The sequence below is a fragment of the Parus major genome, chromosome 5 (assembly GCF_001522545.3).
Source record: "Parus major isolate Abel chromosome 5, Parus_major1.1, whole genome shotgun sequence".
Lineage (NCBI taxonomy): Eukaryota > Metazoa > Chordata > Aves > Passeriformes > Paridae > Parus > Parus major.
Genome location: NC_031774.1, coordinates 17,664,182 through 17,691,588, shown reverse-complemented (window position 1 = coordinate 17,691,588; position 27,407 = coordinate 17,664,182). Strand labels below are relative to the sequence as shown.

Genomic DNA, 27,407 nt, shown 5'->3' with positions numbered 1-27,407 from the left:
GGGCTGCTTTCTGGTGGAACACACGCCTTGCATTCACAGGAGACACAAATACCGAGCAGTGCCTAGGGTAAACCCCTCCCCTTTACCCTCCTTAACCCTGTATGCTCTGGCAGGCATACTTCAAGGACCAAAGTTGCACCTCGTTTTTCTGCTACTATTTGGTGCTGGAAACTAAAAAACACATCAGGAAAATAAAACAACCTATATTTGTCTCAAATTTAGTCCTGAAACTCTGTCTTACAGTGCCAAAGCACAAAAGATGAAAATTCTTTTGGGAACGGACAAGCAAAGCAGCTTTGTATGAAATATTATGCTCCCCTATTCTCCCTGGACTGCTTATTGTCTGTTTTTCCATGCAGTATTTTTGCTGGAGACACAGACCTACAAGAAGGTTGTCTGCCACGATCTCATCACCCTTCCTATCACTGAGGAAGAGGAAAGGGGGACAGCTGTGCAGCCTCTCTCTTGCAGCTGCATTTTGCCTAGGTGTCAAATCCAACCGTAAACCTGCAAACCTTCTGAATCCCTGTCTTTCAAAGTAGCATTTTCTTGGCCGTTGATGCAGGGAACAAGAAACAGCAGCCTTCATTTTTGTTTAAAATTCAGCAAGCGTTTGACCAGATGTAGAACCAAGGAGTCATAAAACAAAAACAGGCTCCCTGCTCCAAGTGCAACCTGAATGCAGGAGTAGGCTGGGAGCACTTTGCTATGGCAAAATGCTCCCCTTTGAGCAGTGCACTCAGGAGGTAAGCCAAGAGGCTGAGGGACTCAAGGACAGCTCTGAACTCTCACTCAGACTGCAACAACTGCACAGTTCCCACATCAAAGCCTTGGGCTCAGCCTAGCTTCAAAATTCACAGACTCAGTATCAACCTGCTACTGGTTCATAAAGAATCAACAACTTATCAACAACTGCTACTATGATGTCTGCAAGCTTTTCAGTTGAAATAAGTATCTGCACCCTGTCATTCTGTCTATGCCATGTGGCAGATCTGGCCTTAGATGGCATCTGATCTTGCCAGTAAAATCTGCTGCTGCTTGGAATAAAACAGAGAAACTTGTGAAAGAAAGTTGAGTGCTTTATGAGTCAGAACTGTAGACTTAGCTTTTTTTGTGAGCAATAAGAAATATCTGCTGTAACAATGCAATTGGTGTGAATAAAATCACATAAAATTGCATCAAGCCAACTGCAATTCCCTTTCCTCCAGATATATAAGTTTTACAGGAAAATGGGGAAAAAATATTTCAATAAGCTTTACTAAATTACACTAATTAATAAATTAACAAAAGGCTCATATTATACTGTCATAGACAAGAGACATGATTGACTGTTTCCTGAATATATGATTAAGGCTGCATTCAAAGCCAATGGAAAATAAAAATTTCCATCAAGACTTGCAGAAGTGTCTCCATTACTTCAAAGGATGTAGTGGACTCACGATTATATTCTGTTCAGCCACTGAAGTAACAGATTATGTGGTCATGGTATGGAGTTGAAGGCAAAGTAAATTACAGAGAAAAAAATAGTGTTTTACTGTCTGAGGGGAAGGAGATTTCCGTGACTGGCAGTTTTGTCTCCCTCCATGTTGATAGCAGAGGTCATACAAAGTCTCAAGGCTCTGTTCACACCAGAAGTGGGTAGCTTAGTCCAGCTTGTACCTTGCTTACAGCAGAATTAGTCATTATGTGTTTGTCTGTGGCCTAACCTTCCTTATCTCAGTTACTTCCTTTACAGGCTTTAAAGCCAGGTTATCATGGGGATACAGGCAGCTGAGGAATTATTCTCTTAATAGGTCTCATTTATTAGATTCTACATCAAATTAACCTATTAGATTGAGGCAGAAATTGAACATAATACAGAACCCACGTCTGCTACAAAAGTGTGCTAATGCAGTTTGGTTGCTATGGTGTAAAATTCAACATAAGGATCATGAAGACACGTTTGCCTTTTCCCATTAGTGAAGAAGATGGCTGGTTGATTGACTAATCCATGAGATAGGATAAAGCATTGGTCCTAACAACAAGGTGCTTCTCAATGGAAACAAACATCAGTTGCTGCTGAGAACGTAATCAGTCTTCAGGAACCCAAGTTCAGTACTTTAACTAGTCAGTCAGTCTTGGAGCTTCTGAGCCTTAGTTTTGTTAAATTTGATTACAAGCATTACCTAAGTGTGATTGATTCCTCCTCAGGAGCAGAAAAATATGACACATGTAAGTAGAAGAAATTGTTTTGTTTTCTTTTTTTCTTAACTGTTTTATTTGAATGTGGACTTAAAACTTACGACAAGTACATCTTAGTAGGTCTCTAAGGAAAATATCTCATACTGTTTATCTGTTTAATGCATACTGCATGAAGAAGAGCAGTATAAATTTCTGATGCATTGTTCCTCCTGAAAGCTTCGAGCCAAACTGAGGAAGTTCTTAGATAATAGCAGAAAGTTTTATTGGATAAGAACAAATTTACTTTCCTATCTTTCCACATACTATACTGAGTTTTGAATTGCCTTCAGACCATGCACTTCATATCTCTGGCACTGCTGCCTAAGATTTCAGTCAGAGCAATCTTGTGCCACTGCCGTCACATTGCTTCCCACCCACTCCAGCCAACCACACTTGAAATGTACAATGCAGGGTACCGTGGCTAAAAGAACCCCTACCCACAATGTAAACATGAGCATCATCGTAAGCAATAACCAATATTTACTTTTAGGCACAATGAAATAAAAATAATTTTGGCAAGTAACATATCTATTTGCCTACATATCAACTAAACCTGCAGCCACTTATGATTATTCACCTTATGCACATCACAAGTTCTATTACAAGTATTTTGTTCTTGTGTTCTTGCCTTTATTGTGCTGTGCAGTGTTGTGGCTCCCCAGGAGAGAGACAGTGTTTATTGGAAAACAAAGTGAATTGTTTTCAGGTGAGTTACACCCTTTTTGTAAAATCAACAGTGAATGGCTATGAGTTGCTCACTGCTAAGAAAGCACGAAACCAATAAACAGTGTCATGAGCAGAACAAGAGTCTAAAGGCAACATGCATGTGGCCCTCACATGGATCCAGGATACTTATCAAAACGGAAGTCATTAAAGGACTGAAACCCGAGCTAAACTTACACTAAGAAAGGGTGTGTTGTAATAAAAAGGTTATAAAAAATAGTTCATAATTTTCCTATCTCCTTTTAAATTCTCTGATTCATTGGAAGAGATTATTGGAGGGTTTGAAGCTTTTGAACAACTGTCAGTGAAATGGCCAGTAGCAACGAGATGGAGTTTTCTTGTCTAATAAAAGTGGGTAGAATTCGCTACATGCAGGGAAAACAAATGTTTCTTTTCTCTGGTTTTACTGCCTTTTCTTTCTACACTGATAGCAATCTAGAGAAAAAAAAATCAGTCAAATAACTCTAATTAGGAAAAAAACCACAAGTCCTATTATTCATGCTATCATGACAAGCCAGTGTGAAGCTCGAGCAGCTGGAAATAGAAGAGCCTGTGTGTAAGGCATATTTTTTGCTGTTTTCACCCCTTCTTCTCACATATTTTTTTCTGTTGAGATATTCAACATCAGCGATGTTGTCAGGTACTTGAGCAGGCTTCTGAAAAAGCAAGGATTCCTCTGCAGTCCTGAGTAGCCATCTCCAGCAGCGACTGCATGTCTCCTCTCCAGCACCCTAATCTGTGCCTGAGTTAAAGGATTTTATTTCATAAATGAAGAGCTGTGGTATAAAGAGAAAAGAAAAACTCTGTCTCTTCTGTCCCGGTTTGGCATTCCTAACTCATACATCACTCTTCCTCTTTAACTAGAGTCTGGTATGCCTCAGCCAAAACAGCTTTGGTTGTGCTGAAGCTGCTTTGCCAGCACAAAGCCTGTTCCAAAGCAATTCTGGACCTCTCCTGCCACTTCCCAGAAAATCTGTAGGCTCCTTGGGGGGTTTTCCAGCACTAGAGAGCAAAAGTGAAGCATGCAACAAAATGAGAGAGCAGCCCGTGTGGTGAAATAGTTTGGGATAGGATGAGGGAAGGAGCCTATCAGGAACTCTCTCACAACCCAGCAATTCCCAGCTTTAACAATGATCACCACAATAATGGCATCTTTTATCACAAGAGGCTGCAAGTCCCTCGTATACAGAAATAGACTATCAAGCGTGAACAGCCAAAGGAGGGGGGGAAAAAATCAGGGAAGTGCAGAGGTAGTTGAAGGCTTGAAGGGATTTATTGCTTTACTGCTCATTTATGACGAGGTGATATAAGATATGAGGCGACAGTCCCACCCGCTCCGCTGGAGGGGGCGGGAAGGCCTCGGCTCCTCCAGCGGGCTGTGACATCACCGCTCCCACACTCGGATGGGAAGTGGCTGGCGGGGGAAGGACCGTAAGGCAGGTGCTGGCCTTTCCCAAAACAGGAAAGCCATGCCAAAGCTATAAGATACTCATGTCCAAAGCACTGCGTGTAGACATTATTCTTGCTCCCGTAGCTCTACCCTTCTGTTCAGGGGTGATCCCAAGCCACGAGAGACCAGTTCACCAAGCGGGCATGAGCCAGCCCTCACACGGTAACTAAGTCACTTTCATTAAGGAGCAGACTTTAAATACGGTTATTACTGGTTGCCGCGACCCACTTCGCACCGTGCGGAGATTTCCCATATATTTCGGTAACACGTCACGGAGTGAATAACACCGGCGCATTGAGCAACCCTAAGCAAGGCCAGCCCCGCCTGAGGGGGTGCCAGCCCCATTCAGCGCCGCATCACGGCGGACCCAGCAGCGGCAGTTCCACGGCACAGTGCACCTGAGGTGTCCCCCCTCTCTATTCCTCCCTCCTTTTTTTGTTCCTTCCCTCTCTCCCTCCCTCTCACCTTCCCTCAGCGTTCCCCTCAGGCTCAGGCTCCGCCCCCGCCCCGCGGGCGAGCGCCTCGTGCTCCCCGCGCGCGCACCAATCACAGACGCCTGGAGGCGCCGCGAGCCGAGTGCGCGCGCCCTCCCGCTCCCTTTCCCTACCCACCCCCGCTCCAAGGGCGGAACCGAGAGCCCGCTCCAGCCAATCACAGGCAAACGGGCGTGAAGCGTGAGGCGCGAGCGGGCCCGCGTGCAGAGACGCCGTATAAAAGGGAGGCCGGGCGCGAGCGCGGGGCTCACTCGCCGCCGGCACTGACGGCGGAGGGAAGCACGCGAGCTGCCGTCCCCGCCCGCCGCCTCAACGGCCGCCGCGCCCCCCCCGCGCCACGCCATGAAAACCAAGTTCTGCAACGGCGATACCGACCCGTCCCCGCTCGGACTCATCCTTAGCCGCGGGTCCGCCGCGGCCGGGCAGCCGCCCTCGCCGCTCGCTCACCCCGAATCCGAGGGAAAGGACCCCACCGCGGCGGGCAGAGGCGGTGGCGTCTCGCCCCTGCCCCCGGCGCTGCCTCCGCCGCTCGAGGAGGAGTCGCCGCCGCTCGACCCCCGGACGCGGCGCCGGGCGTATCTGTGGTGCAAAGAGTTCCTGCCGGGGGCCTGGCGGGGGCTGCAGGAGGAGCAGCTGCGCATCAGCCCCATCAGGTCAGCGCGGAGGGGGAGGTAGCCCATCCAGGGGGCGGGGACGGGGGCTCGCCGCGGGTTCGAGTCGACCCCGGCGGGAGAGGCGAGGGGCTCCTTCTTTAATTTCGCTTTATTCTTTTAAATCCCTCCCGAATTGGGTTTATTGGGCGGTGAGAGCGGGCTGGTTGCCGCGGGGGCGGTGCCGGGTGCGCCCCCGGCCCGGAGGGGGTGGTGGTGCGGGGGGGCGGCGGCTGCTGCTGCTGCTGCATCGCGACGGCCCCGTCTCGGCCCCGCGCCGGGGGAGGGGCCCCGAGCCCGGCCGGGAGAGGGGATGGAGCCGGCAGAAACCGCTGCACCGCGCCCCGAGCTCCCTGCCGGGGGAAAAGGGCCCTGCTGGGCTGGCCCTGGCTGCTCCGCACTGAGAAATTAACAGGTAAACGCGGTGTACCGGTGATGTGAGTCATCTTCTACAGTACACAGTAACGAGTGCTTGTGACTCAGCACGTTGGCAGCAGAAATATGTAAATTGGGGACGTTCTGGAAGCCATATGATGTAATGTGCTGAAGATCTTTGCCTGCTTTGCAAAATTAAATAGCATCTTTATTTTGCTTTAACTAAACCGATGTTAGTTCAGAGTTTCCCCTTTAAGCACCGCTTGTCTCACATCTTCCAGACTGATCGCTCTACCTAGATCAAACATAGAGTCAGGGACAGTTTCAAAGGATACTATTGTCAGTTTGCTTTCCCAATGTTTCTACTTTTGTCCATTCACAAAACATGCACACATCTACCCTAGGTACCTAAGGGAGCATATGCAGTTGAGAAAGCTCTGATGTATAAAAGCATGACTAAAACATATTCTGATCATTCCTAAATTTATTTTAAAAGCATTATTGAAAAATGAGCAACTCACTGAGACCCAGTGCAGGTAGTATTTTTTTTCTAGATAGTTTCGCCTCATTTGACATGATCATAAGGAGTTAATGAAAGGAGATAATTTTAACAAAACCAATACAATTCCTAAACAGTAGACTAGTCTGATATGTCTAGTTTGAGTTGCTTAATTAAGTTTCCATCTGTATTAGTGTGTATTGCTGGTTTTAGCACTTACTGTCTAAAGCCTTACATTTTAGCACGGTCATCTTTGCATTTCTTGGAAACCTCTGTGTGACCACTTCAAAATAGCTTTGTGATTTCCAAATTTGGCAGAAGAGGAGCTGAAACTTAAGAATGTGTAAAGCCATGCTAATTGGTAGTTGGGGTTTTTTTTGGCAAAAGTCTTCTCACCACTTTCATCTCTGGACAATGCATCATATTGGTTTGCTGATTCTGGTTTCAGTCAGTGTGCATTCTCCAATGTGTCCATTAATACTGTAAAATCATCTTGAACAGCTGTCAGTTAAATAACTGGTAGCTTTATCTGTATGAGTGAGATGTGCCCTTTTGACCTCTAAACAAGCTGCTGAATCTACTGACCTTTCAGAAGAACAGTGCCTTTTATTATGCTTCTGTATGGATTTCTTTGATAAATTTTCCAGGTAACTTTTGAAGTTTTAAATGCAATAGTCAACTTAAACTGTAGTGAAACTTCTGTTTAGTGGCGTTCAGCATCCACTTGTCTTGTCTGGTATAAAAAAAGAATTTCTGGGCTTTCACACAGTGTGCAGGCTGAACATTTGTTTAAGTCATGTAACTATACAGATTCTTGTGGTTTAGTCGAGTATTTCTTATATTTTTCAGTGTGCTTAGTTCTTCTATTTAATTATTGATATTTTCACCAGCGTTTTCATCAGAGGCATAGAAAAGGTGGCAAATGTTTTTTCACAAAAATCTGTCTAGCACAGTTCAGATAAAGCCAAAAGTGTAGTTAGTATAACTAACCAATGTTTGGATTGCCTTTGAATAGCTGGCTCTGCTCTTCCTTTGATATCCTTTCCATCTGTCTCTTGGGTTTTTTTCCAACCTGTTAACCTTCATGGTTCAAAGTTACTTCATATCTTGTCTCTAAACATCCTTTTTTGGGTGCCTGCCAAGCCACCTGGTTCTTTTCTGTCTCCTTTCTTAAGCATATTGTGCAGCTGCTGTTTTACCCTGTTTTCTTGAGATTTCTTTTTTTTCTTCTCAGTTGTTGACTTTGGATATGTAGGCCAGCCACTGTCTCCTTCTTGGTAGCCTTTTTTTCCAGAAAGTCTTTTCTGCTTCCCCACTGTGTTGAAAGAGAGCTGAGAACAATATTTGAAAAAGCATTGAAAGGAATGTCAGGTTAGGACTGAGAATTGCATTTTAGACACCACATTTTGGATCTGCTGTGGATTCTTGTAATCCAAGGTCACTGCAAGGTATTACATGTTACAGTCAAAATCACTTGCAGAAGGTAAATTTGAAAATTTCATTCATGATAATAATAAGAATGCAGAAAGGCAATGCAGTAAATAAAATGTGGGTTGAGTAGATGGGTATTCTTATGAGCTACAAGAAGTTCAGGAAATTTAGAATCTCATCAAGATAGGCACAAACTAGGAAAATCTATGCTTCAGTCATTCAGATGATACACAAACATGTTAGTTTTTAAATTACTGTTTCACAACAGTATTTTTACAGGAAAAAGTGGCAGCATTTGTTTTGTTTTCCACAGCTTTATCAATCTAGATAGATACTAGACCAGAGAAACTGAGTGTGATTTTAGATTTGACAAATACATGAGCAATTTATTTCAAATAAAGAATTGTTTTAATTGTAAATTTAAAAAAAAATTGAAAATGTGTCCCTAAGAAAGACAGCAGAAGTAAGACTTTCATCAGCAATGTTTTATAGCTGAATTTTGAGCTGCCACTCCCAGTGATGGCAACTCTTAATTCAAACTTGGAGTTTTATATTCACTGCATGGTTTTAAACTTACTCTGCCATAGCTTTGCTTGTGTAGCCAAGTGTATCTGACAAGACTCCAGCATGGCTGAAAATAATTTGCTTAGATCTAGATAGTTGTTTGTTGCATTTTACATCTGTTTGTTAATAGCTTGAGCTGTTATTTGGATCAATAGCTCTGGGTGGTGAACTGTACATTAAGAAGCATGAAGCTGCCATTGTTTTATCAAAGCCTATTATGTTATGAGTTATTGGTACTTCTGGAGAACTTTCTTGTTAGAGCAGACCAATTAATCACACCCAAAGGATTTTTAGTGCACCTCTAATCTGCTGAAAACAAAACGCGTGCTTATCCAAGTCAGCTAATCAATGTATTTCTGTCTCCAGAGGTGGCCTCAGCAACATGCTGTTTCAGTGCTCACTACCTGATACCATTGAGACAGTTGCAGATGAACCACGGAAAGTTCTCCTGCGTTTATACGGTGCAATCCTGCAGATGGTGAGTACATAGAGTGCTTTGGGAGTGGGAGGGTTTCTGTAGCTTCACTGTAATATGTTTGGAGATGTTCATTTGTGACACTATGGAGCTTTATCCTTTAGGGAATGTTTCTGTGGTGTGGGGTAGATTGCAAGCTGAAAACAGTTTTTTAATGATTTGTTATTGTCTAGGACTTACTCCTTTCTACGCAGATCCCAACTGGTGTGAATTAGCTGAAGGCTCATTTGCTGTTTGTTTGGGCACTAATGTTTTGCTTATGGTCTTAAGTTTGGACTGTGGTGCTTCAAAAAAATTTGCTTCTGTACAGAATGTAGAACTTCGACATAACTAGCTAGATTGCGAGACTAAACTGCTTAATTTTAATCTTGATAGCACTTGTGAATCTTGGAGGTTAGTTGAAGGTTTTGTCAAGCTTGTACACTACTCAAGTATTTTATTAGATATCATGGGTAATTGTGCTGCTAGAAAATTTGAAAATATAGTTTTAGAATAAGAATGAAGTGTGAACTCCAATACTGTACAGTCATCTCATTCCAAAATATGCTTTCCTGAATGTGTGGAGTGCTGTATAGCTGGCATAGAAGCTTAACTGGATGTTTTGTCTAACTCTTTTAATGATACTTTTATTTGGCTAGTAAAATGTAAATAGTATTGAAATTTGTCACACCTTAAGTGAAGCAGTTGGCAAATCTGTTTCAAATAGTAGCACTTAAAAGCAAGACTATTTTGTACATGTGGTCTCTTCTAAAGCTGACAGACTGTTACTCTAGGACTGTACAGCAGATCTTCTCTTAGCCATCTCTGCTCCATATAACGATTACATTGTAAATAAGCAATCATAATGTAAGTGTTTAACCTTATGAAGAATTGCAGCTTCATAACATTACATCTGTATGTTGGCAATTGTTTCTATTTGACTTAGAGGGTCTGGTTTTATTATCCATTAATTTTATATTTTCCAGTACTCAGTAACTTGCTTTGAACAACTGATCCAATATCTGCAGAAGATTTTCTGTTCCTGAAATTTCAGCCCATTCTTCCTGCTTCTGCTGTCTTGACCAAGCTCACTATTAAAAATATCATTAGATATTGTTGCTTTACTGACTTTGAAGTGTTCCTTTATTATATCATGTGAGTTGTTAACTTTCCCGTGGTAACGAACTTTACCAGAAATATGTAAAATATTCCAGTGGTTTGGAAGAGCATGAATTGCTTGGCTACTGCACCATATGTTTTGGGAAAGTTAAACTCTTAAGGAAAGTGTGTAGAAGGTCAGTAATTCAAGCTTAAATAGTCTTAAGTTTTAAAGAGAAACTAAAAGCAGAGCAAAAAAAGGGTCATGTGAAACTTTGTTTTCAAAATGACTCCTAGGATTGATGCTGAGTTGGGGTTCTTTTCAAGAACTATTAATGGTTTCAATGTAATGCTGAGTGAATATGTAGAAAGCTTGAGTAGGAACATGGGCTGTAAAACTATTGTAGTGGTAGAGCTTCTGTTTTCCAAGAGCTGTAAAGAAATATGGCCTTTCCCTTATTTTTCAAAAGAAAAATAAAGTAGACTCTAGAATTTGACTGCCCTCTTCTTCCTTCAGGGTATTTTTTTAACTTGCCTCTTCTCTGCCCCTTACTGAAGAAATCAAAATAAATTTTTGGGCTCTAAAATCAGAACCAATTTGGTTTGAAAATTTGAAGTGTGTTCATAACTTTCTAACCTTTCTGCTCTTGGTGTTGAAGGATCTTTTGAGATGTCTAACTTCCTTTATTTCCATAGTGGCAGTGAAATGACTGCTCTTGTTGGTGCAGTTCACTAATGGTTAAGTAAGCAGAGAAAGTCCCAAGGTAAAACTTTGATTGCATTGAGGTTCACAATTTTTGTCAACAAACATTTGTCTCTTCCAGCCCCTTTACCTTAAATGCAAGTTAAAATATAAGCAAACTGTTTTATTGGGTATTTTGAAAACCTCACATAGGATTCCTATGAGTTTCTGGGTGGCATAAGCAGAATGTTATGACAAGCCTGTTAATAGGGAGTAATTTGATACTTTTAGTAAAGTTGCTTAAGTTAAAAACCCTGTAGAAATTAAGGAACACTGCTTAAGTAAGTTGAGTTTTGAGACCTTATGCTAAAATCACAATTTAATTTTCGGTGACTTAATTGTAACTGCCACTGGGTATTAGTAGTTACCACTTGTTTGTTTGAGCCTTTGTAGCATGTTTTAACTCTTGTCCATTTTACCTTCTGTTGAAATTGGAGCACAAACCAGTGATATCAGTTCTTTATCCCTTTACTGTAAATACTGTGTATCTGTAGCAACCTGCACCAAATTCTTGTACATACAGAAGACAAGTTTAAGTTAAAATTTTGAATACAAGTGAAAAATGGGTCCCTGATTACTAACTTAAGAATGAATGATACTGGCACCATAATTCTTTGAGCCACCTTTTAAAGGAACCTTTTTTGCAGTTTGAAAATAGCTCCAGTTTGCTTATTATGACACTTGGAAGACACAAATGTCAGTACATGAAACTCATCCAATATAAACCATGCCAGCTGGCTAAAGCTGCCACACAGGGAAGGCTTTGTGCCTTCCTCTGTCATAGCTGATATGTTTAAACCAATTTTTTGTGTGCATGACTGTTTGGGGGGAGCTGGGTGGAGATGAACTGGACTGGCTCGGCCATTGTTATGAATGGTCACACTGGCATGGATGTTTATAAATCAAGGACTTCTCCTGAGTATATCCTTGAGCAGAACTTTTTTTTTTTAAGACGAGTATTGTACTTGTGATAGGTTAAAGTACTAACCACATTAAAACTCCAATGTTCGAGGCACAATGCAGATATGTCCTACATTAAAAAAGGGAAATGTCTTACTCTGCTTCACTTATGATTGCTCCAGCTTAGTTGCTGAATTTAAACGGGAGCACTGAAAGTAAAACTTGTTGTGACAAAATGTCTTTAACATGTTGTATTAGTGTTAACAACTGAAACAAAAGGCTATCCAACAATATGCCACTTAATGTCCAGACTTTAAAATTGGATTTCATATTCATATCACTATAGTGTTTCTGCTCAAATTCAAAGTAGCATCTTAAAAATGCTAATAGGATTGTGACATAAGGTGGCATCAACAAAAAATAAGCTCAAATTAAGGTGAAATTTAAGTTTACCTCTCAAAAGGTAAATCAGGGATTGATTCCCATTCTTTTACACATGTCAAAAGAACCTTGAACTCTGACTCACTGGGGCTCTGTTACTTGACAACAGCCAAAACAAAATCTCATATACAAATGAGGAAAAACATACCAGTATACCTAATGCTCCTTTCTGGTCTCTCAATTTCTATGTGAACAGATGCAAAATGAGTATAAATGGTTGCCACAGTTCTGTGGTAAATATTTTTCCATACCTGCCTTGCTGCCTTTTATTTTGTGTAACTAAATAAAATGCAGACTGCTGTGTAACTGTAATTATCAACGTCTTCTGTGGTTGTTGGTGTCCATGTCTGTTTGTAGCATGGAGTAACTACAAATCCCTGGCACTGGCAGAAGGCTTGAAAGAAACCAAGCACCTCTTACGGGGATATATTTGTGTTGGGTGGCATTAAGGGTTTTCTGGGGGTAATGTACCACTTTAGTTGTATATGCATGTGTTCTCTGCTGCAGGCTTGCCCATGCGATCGTGCCTAGAGCACTCTGGTTTCCAGGTGACAGACACGATTCACGGTATAGTATGAGATCTCTGAAGTGGAGCATTCTCTACAGCTTTCATTTTCTTTAGTATTGGATTTCGTTGTTTAAAAGTAAGCCTTAAGTAGCACCAGCTACTGTCTGTGCATCTGAATGTTTACGGCAATAACAGAATATCAAAAAGCTGTCCCTTCCTTTTCTCTGCTCCCTCATAACAGAATGGTAACTTGAGATGTAGAGGATTTGAGTTGTGGCTTTTGTAGAGCTTGAATTGGGGATTCTTCACATGCTAGATTTTTAGGACTTCAACAAATTAGCATCAGTTCCTTCAGGTCTGACAGGGATATGGCAGATCCTTAGAAGCGGAAATAGTTATTGCTGAATCTAACCTTGTTTTGTTCCATACACTGAAGTTCAAACAGATGTCTGTCAACAGCTTCTAGAAAAGTTTTCCCTGCACAGGTCACATCTAACCTCTGAGACAGTTCTTTGTAATGTTGTGATTTCCTAGCAATTTATCTAATTTCAAGTGCTGCAGTATTTTAAAGTATTGAAAATCAAGCTGAGTAAGCTGAGAAAAATTGAGTTATATTTAAATTTGCGAGCAGAGCTCAAAGTTATGTAAGATAAAAAGAGATAAAAGTTCCTTCTCTGTGCAGAATTCTTCGGCCAAGCATCATTTGGGTTTTTTGATAAGGGACTTCATCTTTCAGCCACAAAAGAAATAAATTGGGGGCATTAGGAAGAAAATGTTAAACTCAATTTTCTGTATTAAATTGCCAGATGTCTAATCACTGTCTGGTCATCTGAGAATAGATCAATGTGTACTGTTTCCCATTCTAGGACTTTTATCTTGTATCCTTTGTTAAAATCAATTTACACGATCACAAATTTGACTCTAAACTACTTCTATTGAATATAGTTGTCCTCCCTTACTAAAGCTGTAGTGAACTTTCTCAGGGCTTTGAGAATAAATTGTCCCACAATAAAAGTCCTGAACAAATATTTGAAGAAATCTTGAACCTGTAGAACACGAGTCCATTTCTAGTTAGTGTCCACGTAGAGAGTGATTAAAAAGCTCTAGCAGTTACTCAGTGAGCCTCTTTTTCGGGTAATTAAAATCACCTCATTTCTGTTGATGTATTTAGCTCCCAGAATTGGACATTAGTTGGAGTGGGCTATAAGGGTTATGGAAAAACTGAAACTGATAGATTTAGCCAAGAACAAGTGAGCTAAATATAGGCTGACAGATTAAAGTAGTGGAATTTGATTATTTCCTGATTCCACAATCACCTCTGAGAACAGTGGTTCAAAATAAGGTATCTGATATAACTTGATCAAACTTTTAAACTTCTGGTACATAACATTGCATCCTGCTTACTTTGTTCTCATTGCCCATGTATAGTGAAGAATTTCCTAATCCTAGGCTGAGTACATGGCCACTTGTAAAGACTAATCCTCTCCAAGCTCCCATTCATATTTGCAAGTTATTTACATATTTGTGCTCTTTTTCTTGTGGAAACTAATGCTTCATGCTGAGGGAACAGAAAAGAGGGAGGGGATGCTGCAGAAGTCTCCTCTTGTGATGACTCTGCAGTAAAGCCCTAACTATCCCTTTCTAATGGCACAATAGATGCCATTAGGCTGTCTCCAACACTTAATTTGAGGTGGACTCTTGGAACTGGCTAGCTCTTTATACAGTATGACCTCTGGAAAGCAGATGCCAGTTCAGGTTCTAGGGAAAACTCTAACGTGATTACCTTCTGATTGAACTGAACCATTCTGAGAGCACCATGTTTCAGGAAAGACTCCTGAATGGTGAGTAACTTTGACTGTTCAAGAAAAATCTGAGAGTGGTATTGATGTAGAACATGCTTGTTCAGAGAAGCCCTCCGTAAATGATTTTAATGCTATTCAGTAGTTACATATTTAGCTGTAGTGAATATGTTTGGACTTTATTAATTTCCTTGAAAGTAATATAAAGTAATAGTAGTTTCCATATTGTCTTGTTTTAAACTTATATAGTAGTGTTATGGGAAGTACTTGCTGAAAGACCATCGATTGTTGTTAACTATCCTTCTTCTATAGCCTCTGAAATACTGTAACTGCAGAGCTTGTGTAAATCATTAGTTTGTTGTATTGTACTTAAGGCAGCTGGTGTTGCTTAACTGTATTCCATTAAGTTCATATTTCCACCCTTGTTTTGGACATGTTAGAGCTTTGGAACAGGAAGGTATGCACATGGTTCTGTGAATGCAATGTTTGTGTTCAGAAGGTGGAGATGCTGGCTGCCTTTATGGGCCTCTAAAGCTAGTCTGGTTTAAACAGTCAATGCTGGAATTGCAACATAAATAGCAGCCACAAACTGTCACTAATTCTAAGCAGATATTTGCTTTCTCTTCTCCTTACCTTCAAGCCCTTTAAAGGACAAGGTTTATAATACATCTTGAATTTTTAAATGTGCAGCTCTATGAAAAGCATGTGCCATTGAGGGTCCAGTTGCTGAGGGTATGGTTTAATATTCTGAAACTGCTTTATAATGACTCTTAACAATCGTAGCACAATACAGCATGCATGGAACTTGTTAAAGTTTTGCTAGTATACTGTGGTTCCTACTGAGAGACCTTTAACTGACATGGGTAGTTCATTCTAAGAAAAGTCTTGTATTTGCACAGCCAGTGGTACACTGGACAAACAGCCAAGAAGACCCACTCTAAGGAAATTCTAGCCATAAGAAATCTGGAAAATAAGGTAATAAGCAAAAGAAGTGCTTTGCAACCTTCATAACATGCCTCTTCCAATAGTCCTTCTAAGGCTTTTATGTACTCTGTAATGTGTCTCAAGTGCTTTGGCTGGAAGAATCTCATCCCAGATGTAATGCAGTGGGACTTAATTTTCTCTTAATTAAAAACATTCCTCTAAGCTTATGGTGCATTGAAATTGTGTTTTGAAAGACTGGGGATTAATAAAAATATAAGTGAAAATCAGCTGTTTACATAAGTGTCTTGGTCTCAGTGGCACATCCTTTTGAAAGACTTTGGAATTGTTGAAAATGTGGTGGTCAGAGGTCAGATGGATACTAGTGCTGTAGCTGTCACAGATCCAAGACAGTGTTGAGACTTTTAGTTAACCGTAGCTGGTACTTCTACTCCCTTTGTTCTGGTGGTTGCAGGTTAATAACTTTAAATTTCATCCTCTCATTGTGTTTGCTTTTTCTCATTCATAGAGGTCGTGTAATAAGGGAGAGTCTGTACAGTCTCAGAAGGAAAATGACTTGCAAGTGAGTAATTAAATTTGCTTATTTCAAAGAATTTTATAGATTATAGGGAAATGTGGTGATCCTGCTTGTTTTAAACCAGTAGTTATTCCACCTGGACTGTGTCTAGAAAATGCAAAAAGTAATGAAGGGAAGAAATTTATTTACTCACAGAAGCAGCATTATGTGAGTGTCTGGACATAGCTTGGAAAGATTCAAGCATCCCACATTATTAAGGAAAAGATCTCCAGTTCTACTCTAAATGGTTTCTTACCATTTTGAATATTGGTATCAACACTGCTATTTCTAGTATCAGACTCTTCTTAAGTAGATGAACAACTGTTCTCTGCTTTACCTAATCCCTAATTTTCTAATTTTTTGGTGAACTCCTATGAGGAAGGTACATGGAGCTGGAGAGTACTTGCTCTTGAACATGAAGTGTTCCTGATTAGCACTGTGCTTGGATCATCTCGGCTCTGAAAACTTTAAAGTTCTTGCATTTGGAATAATTTCTTCTCCTGCAGCATAATGTTTAACTGAGTTATCTTTTCATAAAGTCATGTGAATGGTATTTGGTAGTTTAGATTTCTACTGTGGCAGTATTTTCTCAGTAAGGGAAAGCATTGCAGCATGCTAGCCAGATGCCTTGGTTGTTATGTTCTCTGTTTTCAGCTCTGTAATGGCAGTGACTAGGGAAGAGTAAATTTTACTTAATTGATAAGTGCTGCTTTTCTCCCCTTGTATTTTTTGCCTTCTGGCAATGCCATCTGAAACATTTTCAAGCATTCGTTTGGTTTCAGGGGTTTTTTTCCTACTGAGTTGAAACTGGTTTTAAATTTTTTTGTTGTTGAATGACTGCTTTTGAAGTTTTGTTGAACTTTGTTTAGCTTACTGGAACAGCTTCAATCAGCTGAACCAAGATTGAACAGAAAAATGTACTGGTTTGATACCTCAGTTTTCAAAGATGAAAAATGGAGATGGCTTGATTTCTTCTCTACCATAATCCTGTAAAAAATAAAAGTTAGTTTAAAAAAACCCCAAAAGTCCAAAGAAGCCCCACTACGGTGACAGAAGCTCATAGAAGTTTTGCAGTATAGGAAACAAGGTTTTGAACTTCAGAAGTTCATTTGTGGTACTTGTTGCTTGAAAATACTGATTCTCTGCTGATAGGTTGTTTTCTGCTATTAATCTCATAGTGCTGAAACGTCACTCTTGAATCAGTTTTCTCAAGAATTACTGTCAGGATGGATTTGTTAATTTTCTTGTGTCTAGGTTATGAGAGATGATATCCTTTAGAGAGAATCAAATTCTCTGGGTTTGCTAGCAAAAGCATTGTAGCTTCTGAGCTGCCTGGTGTGTGACAATTGTCTAAACATGGGATAGTCTTGTCAGCTCATAAGGCCTTTTAACAGGAATTTGTTTTACTTTGGTTTTGCTATAATTTGCAGTAATTTCCCTTAGAATATGACTCTTCGTGTATTTTATAGTGAAATTTTTGTTAAGGCAGGAAAAAAGCAGAAGCTTCAGTTCCATCTGAAGTGTAGAAAGGCTTCTGATCTCTCCTTGCCTGTATGGGATTTGCATCCTGGGGAAGTCTTGTAACAAATGCGTATAATAGTTAGCTTTGAAACAAAACATTGATCTTTAAGTATTCATTTAAAAACATGATTGGTCCAGTTTTTTCCAGAAATCTAAATACAAGTTCTTATGGGTCAATCTCTGAAACTGGTCAAAATTGAGAGCTTTAGATCTTAATAACAGATTGTCTTGGCAAGCATGAGTATGTTGCAAAGTGTTTGAAGTCACTGAAGTATATAATTTCCTTGGCTGCAATGCTTGATCCTTTAAAGTAATCAGGTGAAGAGTCAGATACCCAGATTTGTTCAGTCTCCATATGAAGTATGCTATAGAATTTTTTTCATGTCCTTTAGTAGGTTATTTCCACACCTATCCCATGTTTGACAGTAGTGTGTGGAGTGGAGATTTGGTAAAAGGTCCCTTGGGTATTAGGAAGGAGAAGCCTTTGTGCCTGAGATTACATGGATGGTATTGTTCCAAAACTCTCATTGGACTTGTGCTCAAATAACCATTTGGTTTCAGTGAGGAAGTTGTTCTAGTGCTTGCACTGCTGATGCATGAAGAGATGTCTTAATGAATAACAGGATTTTTTTGTACTTCCTGTTATCCAAGAATAGTGAGCTGCTTTTCAGTAAGATATGGAAACAAGTAACTGACACCTTAATGGGAAGAGACTTAAAAATGCCTGGTGTTGTACCAGGTGCTGTCCAAGTCAGTTTTGGTTAATAATAGTGGACATTCAGTAGCTTGCAACTAATTTTCTTTTTGGTGCTTGGCATTAAGTTTCAAAACTGAACAGAAAGAGTTCAGACCTGTAATGATGAGGGCATGTAAAATGATGAAAAACATTTTTGGTGTGTTAGTGGCTAAAGCATTTGGTGCTTTGAAGAATTGGCATGAAAAAAAGGTGGAGAACATAGATGCAATACATTCATATGCAAATTGTCTTAAAGTCTGTTTTCCACAACACAGTTATGTGTCTTTATTGCACTTCAATATGAAACACTAGAACTTATTGAAGATCTCAGAATAATAAGATGTGGAACAAGAATAAAAATCATTCCTCAATACTGTTGCCTGGAGTGTACTCAGGAATGGAACTTCTATGGAGTTGTTTACTGTCTGATACTTTGTTGACTGCAATAATGCAAAAGGATCTGTGGTCAGAAATACCTGAGAGCTTTCTTGATGTTGTGCTTTTTATTCTTATGCTTTTAAGTGTTATGGGTTTGACTTTGAGATGAGTTGCTCAAAAATAGACAGAGGCTTGGCAGATCTTTAGGATTTGAGTAGAGCTGGATTCTGGTGAACATAATTGCAAGTAGAGATTTATAATGTGACCTCTGTGTTTACTTATAGATAATCTTACCCATCCAGAAAGCTACACTTCAGTGATTTTTAACTGTGTTTTTGAGACTAAATATTTCATATTTCTATTAATTTTTAAGCACTCGTATTAAAAAGCTGTCTGCTTGTCACTGTTAAGAACCAAGCCTATTGATGTAAGACAAAGAGAAAACTTGAGTTATGTTTGGTGATAGAAAGGGTAAAACACACATGTTCTTTAGCAGAAGCTTAAATTACTTCCTCACTTGAAAAAATATAAAAGGGAATACTTAAAATGTGCTTAATGGAAGGAAAAACAAGTTTTTCTTCTAAATGAAAAGTTGTTTTATTCAATAAAAACAATATTTTATTATTGTCTGTTCACTTCATTCACTTATGTAGCTAAAATGTCCTTTTCAGAGGCAGTGCTCTGGAGAATGTTAAAATAGCTGATATAGGATAATATTTGTTGTTCCTTGTTGTGTTGCAGTCGGACGAACTCCTCCAGGAAATGAATTTGCAGAGTTCCCACAGGTTAGCGAGGAGGTGTTTTGGTTTTTGCAGTTTTGTTTTTTGTTGATCTGGCCCACAACAGTACCTGCTAAGTAATACAGATTTTTCTCCCCAGCTTTAATTTGAAAGCAAAATACTTGTATTGCTCCCATCCTGACTAAAAGTTATTAGTCAAGAAACTTTGATTAGTAAAATGCTGAGTCTTTTCAAAGCTAGCCCTAAAATTTCTCACCTGGTAACAGTTTAGCTGTTGTGCACACCTGAGTTAATGTCTATGCGTTCATATTAGTGAATAACTAATACTTTAATTTTTTTGGTAGGGGGCAGAAGCCATGGTTCTGGAAAGTGTTATGTTTGCCATTCTTGCAGAGAGAGCACTTGGGCCAAAGCTGTATGGAATCTTCCCACAAGGGCGACTGGAGGAATTCATTCCCGTAAGTCTGGTCATAATTACTCAGTGGGCTGTTGGAAGCTGTTTTAATTGATCTTGACAAGGAGGTCTCTGGACTGCCCAGAAAAGCAGGGATGTGGGAATGGAATACTTGACCGCCTGTAGTAATTGCTGGCTGTCATTTGATACAGTTAAGAGAGTGGGTGATGGAGAGCCCCATTGTAGCTCTTGCCAGGGGGAGATATCTAAAAACTCTTCAACTCTAGCAGAGGCTAATAAATGAAGATAAAAAGCCTGTTAGATACCAAACATACCATGGGGAAGCTGTGGAGTAACACTTCCCTTTAACAGCAACAAGAGCAGATGCTTTTGATGTTCTTAAATATTTATACTTGATCTGCTTTGAAGATATTCTTAGTGTGAGATGTGATACTCCCCAGGTCTTGAATCTAGAAGTGACTTGATTAAGTTGTAAGTAGGGCTGGCTAGCAGCTTTTCCAAAGGCAGCAACTTTGTAAGTTCATCTGTGAGCAAAAAGAGTATTGCTTGAGTACTATGCTAGTGTTTCACACGGTACTGCATAGAGCCTAATGCTAGTTTATAATTAGTCACAGTTCTGTAACTCATCAATTAACTGCATTTTAAGAATACTGTATTTTATTACAGAGCAGGAAACTGAGCACTGAAGAACTAAGCTTACCTGACATATCTGCTGAAATAGCTGAGAAGATGGCCAGATTTCATGGCATGAAAATGCCATTTAATAAGGAACCTAAGTGGCTTTTTGGAACAATGGAAAAGTAAGTTATGCAATACTTTATGGGAAAAAAGGTGACCTGTTGTAATTTTGATAAGCAGATCATTCTTCCTGAATGCCTGAGAACACAAGCTTTCACTGTACCCAGAAACTATCACATAAAGGACTTCAGTTACCTTGAAGAACAGTAATGTTTTCTTCAGTAACTCTTTCAAACTTCCTTTATTTTAGTTTAAAAGGCATCATAGTATGGGAAGAATAATATACTCATTGTTACAAATCCTGTGTTCTTGTTTCTTTTTTTTTTAACAGGTATCTAAATCAAGTGCTGAGAATTAAATTTACCAGAGAATCCCAAACCAGAAAACTAAACAAACTTCTCAGTTACAATCTCCCCCAGGAAATGAAAAATCTAAGGTAGGTTTATTTTGTCTACTACTATCTTCTAATCTCCACAGTTTCTGGATGGGTTTTTGTATACTTGTTCAGACATGTTATACAGTATTACACTTTATATTCATTTTACTTTGCAAGCTGGGGATTGTTTTTGGTTCTGTGACCAACCTGAGTCTCATACAAGTACAAAATTCTATGATGAAATTGCTGATCTGACTTCCTGATCGTGATGTCAAATTTCACTGTGCTGATGTTTTGTTTGTAATTGAGAAAATAGGCCGTAGGTGGGAGGAATAGTGTTTCAAATTCTTAGCAAAAAATTACCTGGGAGTGGAACTGAACTTTGTGATTTGTTACTTAAAAGATGCTATGTTGCTTTTTTCTAGAGCAATGCTTGAAGCTACTTTTTCACCAGTTGTGTTTTGCCACAATGATTGTCAAGAGGGTAAGCTGCTAATACTTCAGTATTGCTCAGTAATGTACTGTTGAGCCTTTTCTGGTTACTTGTTTGCTCACTGAAAGGTAGCCACATGCAGAGCTACTGCCCTGAAGCAGCAGCCTGTGAACTCCAGTACCAAAGCAAAGTATGGGCTTCTGCAACCCTTCAGGCTTCTTCAGAGAACTCTGGTGTCATGAGTGGCTTAAGCCAAGATTGTACTCATGCTCTGTTAGTACAGGTCAGTTAACGAAGGGAGCCTTACGTGTTTTTTGTTTAGACCATACCTTGATTTGCTGCAATGTACTTGATGGGAGTAGGGGATACCTAAGTCATTTTAAAAGAAAGATGCTGAAGAAGTGCAGTGAGTGACAGTGACAATGGAGAGTAGGGTAGTTTGATGTGGCAGTTTTTAACTTGTACTGGTAAGAAACATTAGGAAAACCTTATTCACCTTTTTTTAGTGTTCTCTGGGAGTCATGGAAGGAAAAGCAATTTTCCTGAGCCAATTACTGAAAAAGATGAGGAGGAAGCAAGGCTGAAGGTGTGTTGGGTATGCTGTGTTTGTGTGCCCTGTCACCTGAACGGTGGGTAAGCTGGGCTGAGCTGGAAGGATCCTCTAGTGGGCCTGTGTTCAGGGCTGTATTCTTGTCAGTGGTCCCAGCTTTGTCAGCTAAGGCTGAGGAATTGCCCTGGAGGATAGTCACATAAGGATAGGCAACACAAGGGGAAAATGCTGATATGAGAGATGCTGTGAAATTTATATAAATCTCCAGCTGTGGAAAGAAACAATGCAGCAAGGACTGCTAAGGCTGACAGGGCCACCTGAGCCAGCTGCAAGCTAAACTGGGGAAAGAGAATCCTTGGGAGATGAAATCTGCCTCTCCCTGTACAGAAAAAACTTTGCTTTCAGCTGTGCAAGGTAAAGCTATATATCTCAGATTCCAGAGAGCTGGAAAACAGTCAGTGCAACCTGGCTTTTCCTGTCATCATGGTTTAACTAAACCCAGCTGGCAACTCAGCCCCACAGAGCCACTCGGTCTTCCCAGTGAGACTGGGAAGAGAATTGGACAGGTAGAGGTGAGAACTCATGGGCTGAGATAAAGGCAGTTAATTAGGGAAAGCAAAAGCTGCTCACACAAGCAAAGTAAACAGAGATGATTTCTCTGCTACCCACGGGCAGGCAGGTGTTCAGCCATCCCCAGGAGAGCAGGGCCCCATCACACACAACAGTGACTTGTGGAGACAAACACCATCCCTCCAATCCCTTCTTCCCACTCTATATAGTGAGCATATAGTATGGTCAGTTGTTCAGCTGTATTTCCTTACAACTCTGCCTGCACCCCCAGTCAGTTTTTGGGCTGGGGTGTGAAGCAGAGAAGACCTTGACTTCACAGAAGCACTGCTCAGCAGTAACAAAAACATGCCTATGTTATCAACACCACAAATCCAAACATAGCCTTGTGCCAGCTACTATGAAGAAAGTTAACTACCCCTGCCAAAACCAGCACACCTATAATTCTTCCATGCAGATGTAAGGGATAACTGGGATTAGCTGAAGAAAGTTCCTTGAGATAGTGTTGCTTTTCTCTGATTTTCCTCCATTATTAAATATGCTGTATTATCTTAATTTTCAGGTAATATCTTACTTCTGGAAGGCAGAGAGAGTTCAGAAAATCAAAAGCTGATGCTCATTGACTTTGAATACAGCAGCTATAATTACCGGTAAACACTTTATTTTCTCTACAGCACAGGAGTGTGTTCCTTTCTGCATGCTACAGGGAGACCAAGTCAATAATATCATCAAAGTCATCAATAATACTCATTATTTGTCTATTCTAGTGAATTGTGTTCTGCTCTGATGGTGGTGGTTAGCATATATAACTAATCAAAACAGCTCTGATTCTGTTGAGTTTAGGCACACAGCAGAGGCAAAGTTATTGGGGCTCCTTGGCTGCTCAGACTAGAGGGTTTGTTTATGCACAAATGGCTTCTTGCATGTCAAAATTTCTTTCTAGTGGGAAGTTGAGGAGAAGAGTAGATTTTGTGAGCATGTCAGCTTTGCTTTTGTGTTCTTTCCTTCTGTCCTTTCTAATGGCTTTTTCACCTTTGCAGATGAGAATACAAGTTTTTCACTACATGGTTATGCAACATGATTGTTTTTCTTCACTCAGCCATCTAGTTAAGTGTTTTTAAGGATGATCAAGTGTGTATAGTTAATGAGATTAAACATCATCATAGCTGGAATAGTGAATTCCAATAATGTAACAGTGGAATATATTGAAAACTTTGATTATGATCTCTTTGCCTGCAATAATCCAAATATTATAGACTTCTGACTTCACACTGAGATATAGTGCATACTCAAGTATTTTTACTGTCTCCATTGGTATAATGTTTGCTAGCAAAGTAGTATTTTCATGTAGCTGGTAGCTTTCATTCTGAACTGCCCCTCTTTATGAATGGTTTTATAATAATTTGCAAAAATTTGTTTTCAATTATCAATCAATTAGGTTGGTCAATTCTCTACCTCCAGCAAAACTGCAGTAAATTGAGTAGCCCAGAGCTTTTAAACTTGATTTTGCTTTTAAAAAAAACCAGATTGCTACTTTGCCAATACTGAGGTACTTTATTTCTTTTTCAGAGGATTTGACATTGGAAATCACTTCTGTGAATGGATGTATGATTACTCGTATGAGAAATACCCATTCTTCAAAGCCAGTGTTCTTAAATATCCTTCAAAGAAACAACAGGTAGACACAAAAGACATAGTTAAATGCCAGTGTCCATAGTCTTCACATATTAACTCTTTTTTAATTCTCTTTTGGGCTGACTGTCCCAAGATATTTCTTCCATGACTTCCTTAAATGTGTAATAGTTTCTGTAATCCTGACTACCTTTGCTTTAAAAATCATAGTAACTTAATACCTGTTCAGGATAGAATATTTACTGTGTGCTGTGTAGCCATCCACCACAAAAAGTCCAGTAGTTGTAGACTGCAACTATGAAATTAGCTGTCAGTAGCAATGTGCTGCCTGTCCTAATATAACTTTTTTTAAGTCAGACTTTCAAGCAATTGTTAGAAGCACCATTAATCTTAAAGCTAACTGAAACAGCTGTTGATGTTTGGAAAAAAATAAATGCCAACTTATTGAAAGGACTGCCTAGGTCTGAAAGAAAACAATATATCTGGAGATGAAAAGTTGTAACTCAGTTGTTTACTTGCCTTCCAGCTTCATTTCCTCTCCAGTTACCTGTCTGCATTCCATGATGGCTTTGAAAATCTGAGCAATGAAGAGAAGTCCAAACTAGAAGAAGAAGTGTTGGTAGAAGTTAACAGGTAACTTGCCATGTACAACTGCATCTTCAGGCTTCCACCGTGGTACCTGTAGTTGTATCTGTCTCACTGGGTGGAGGAACTTGAGCCGAGAGAGATTGAAAGCTATTTATATGTGGTAAAGAACAATCTGTCCACTGTAACATTAGATGTGATACACACTAATAGTGGAGTATGGAGAATACAACTCCATAGGGACATTATTTTTATAGTATTATAATTGAATAAAAGGTGTGGATATCCCCAAACTAGGGAATACTGTTCTAAGAGGACATTGAAATAAGGTGTTGTGACTTAGCTGGGTCTTTATTTCAGTAACATAGCCTTGTCATTTCAGGTTTGCCCTTGCATCACACTTCTTCTGGGGTCTGTGGTCTATTATACAAGCAAAGATCTCATCCATTGAGTTTGGGTACCTGGTAAGTTTTAATTGTAGTTTTACACAACTGAAAATGAGTAATCTAAATAACCTGTGGTACAGTATTGAAAAGGCAATGGAATGGCCTCTCACAGCAACTAGTATCTAAGTGGAGTAAAGCTTTTAAAACTCCATTTGTTACAACTTTGTGCTCTTTCATTAAGAATGTAAAGAACATCCAAGATCATAAAAACTTCAGAAATTGTTCCCATGGTTATGTAGAGAGTGTATAGCCTTGTCAGGCTGTATTGCAACATTATTCTGCAGTAAGACATCCCAGGCAAGACAGGCCAAGATGCAGTGAGAATTTTGAACTGAGAACTCAAAATGCACATGTCCTCTGGTGATGTTCAGTGTGCAGCAATATTTGTGCCAGGTAGCAACTTGTACTTGAGAAACTGATCAGTCTGGCTCTTGGACTGTGCTCAGTGTACTGTAAAGTGATAGGACTGGCAGGTACATGGAGTATCTTACCAGAAGTGTTGCAAGAGCCAGCCTTTTCAGTGAAGTCCTGGTCTTTTTAGTACCTGTGCTTTCTGACATTTTGGCAGCAGCTAATTGTGTTAGAGTTGAAACAAAACTGGAGGAAATGTTAAGAAGCCAGAACACCTCTGGAGAGATTATCCTTCTAAATAGAGCTAATTAGTGCACTGAGATGATGGATTAGCAAAGTAACACAGTTAATACCTTCATTATGTTTCCCCATCCCAAAAAGAAAACAGCTGTTTATTGAGTACTGAGTGTCCCTTATTTCTCCAGGAATATGCGTTATCCAGATTTGATGCCTACTTTGATCAGAAGAGAAAGCTGAAGGTGTGAATGTGGGAGGAGTGGCCTGTTGGTTACTGTATGAAGAGGGCAGCTGGACAGAACTTTCACTGTGCTTAGGCTACTGTATCTCTAATGAAGGTGTCACTGAATTCCAGTTCCTGGGAATGCAGGTGTACAGTACTGAGGACTATAAAAATTACTTGTTTACAGTTCCGTAAATAGCTGGAATGAGATTGGGAGGCAAAAGTAAAATACAACCATGCAATATCTTTAAATCTTTTCAATCTAGAAGCTATTTTGTATTATGGGAGAAGCTTACAATTAAGTGTCAATACCACATGCATCAGAGCAAACTTGCTGTGGGTACATTTTTGGGGGGGTGTTGGCATTCTGGTTTTTGTTGTAAGCAGAACAGCTGTAAAATCTGATTGTAGACATTGCCTCTTAAGGAGAAGGAAAAGCAAAGGAGACAACTGCTAAACTGTGAAGTAGGCTTAAAAACTTACTGTGAGTTGAAGTTCACCATGCCCCAAGAACACTATCTTCAAAGCTGCTGATACCTTACATCACTTTAACCAGAAGCAACTAAACACATTGAAGCAACGTGCTTTAAAGTGTTAGTGACACACACATGAATGTTTCTCCTAGGCTGGTTTGCCTGGGAAGTGAAGTATGAATGAGCTTTGAACTTGACATTCTGAAGGAGTTTATTTTGAACTGTTTGTTCCATGTTGTTCAAGAACCCAGCCTGGTTTTCTTAAAATGCTGTGTCCTGCACAGGGGGTTCTGTGGGCTAGCAGTACTGGGAAGAGTGCCTTGAATTGCTCTAGCAGCTCCCCAGATAACTGGATTGGCATTGACAGTACTGGTAACTGAGGCCTGTCTCTCTTCATGTGTTGCCACAGTATATGGCTGTAATGAATAGTAAAGCCAAAGACTGTGGAGAACACTTCAGGAAATTGCTGTTCTGCCCATCCAGTTCTTATGTGGCTTGAGAGGTGCTTTTCTTGCACCTTCAATTCTCATCATGTTCCAGGAATCCAGTAAAGTGGAGCATCTTGTGGGGAACAATAACATGTATATTGAAACTTGAGTATAATCTGTGTACATGCCATCTAAAGATTTCTTTTGATTTTTGGGAGCTTGTTTATTTTGAATGTTACTTGTTTGTGCTTTCTAACACACTGTATTATAAACAAACTTCTAAGTTTACTCTTTTTGACTTGTATAGCAAATACTGTTTGAAGCGGCTGAAAAAATCTGCAGCATTTCATGTACTGTATAGCAGAACTTGTAAAAGCTGTCATGTTACTCTCTTGTACAGGGAATCATTTTCCATAAGTTTAGTTATTAATACTTTATAATAAATATAAAGCACTTAAAAACACTGTTGTTGATATTCTTGAGTCTGTTACAGCTGCAGGATAAAATTTCTGGCCTTAATCTGTTGGATCCTTGCAAAGGCAGACTGAGATACAGGCTCAGTGCTCTGGGATACATCTTCTACTTAAATGTATCTTCAGCAGTTATTGCACAACTGAATTCTAATAAAAAGTAAGGTGTTTAAAGCAAGCAATGAAAAGCAGACTGAACATCAGTTTCTAAGTCTATAACTTTAGAGGTGGGAAGAGTTTTAGTGGAAGCACTTCACTCTCT

The 27,407-nt window shown here is 39.9% G+C and overlaps 1 protein-coding gene across 2 annotated transcripts; it reads left to right on the top strand.

The window, feature by feature from the left end:
- Positions 1-5,143: 5,143 nt before the first annotated feature.
- Positions 5,144-27,139, top strand: CHKA (choline kinase alpha). Of its 2 annotated transcripts, XM_015631549.3 has the most exons (12): positions 5,145-5,540; positions 8,773-8,884; positions 15,799-15,852; positions 19,566-19,679; positions 20,303-20,436; positions 20,706-20,810; positions 21,176-21,234; positions 22,863-22,950; positions 23,870-23,978; positions 24,459-24,565; positions 24,900-24,981; positions 25,740-27,139. In XM_015631549.3, the coding sequence occupies exons 1-12, from the start codon at positions 5,230-5,232 to the stop codon at positions 25,797-25,799; spliced, it is 1,335 nt and encodes a 444-aa protein (XP_015487035.1). In that variant the 5' UTR covers positions 5,145-5,229; the 3' UTR covers positions 25,800-27,139. The 2 variants fall into 2 exon arrangements, with proteins under 2 accessions (XP_015487036.1, XP_015487035.1); XM_015631550.3 differs by lacking the exon at positions 15,799-15,852 and having other exon boundaries at positions 5,144-5,540.
- Positions 27,140-27,407: the final 268 nt, after the last annotated feature.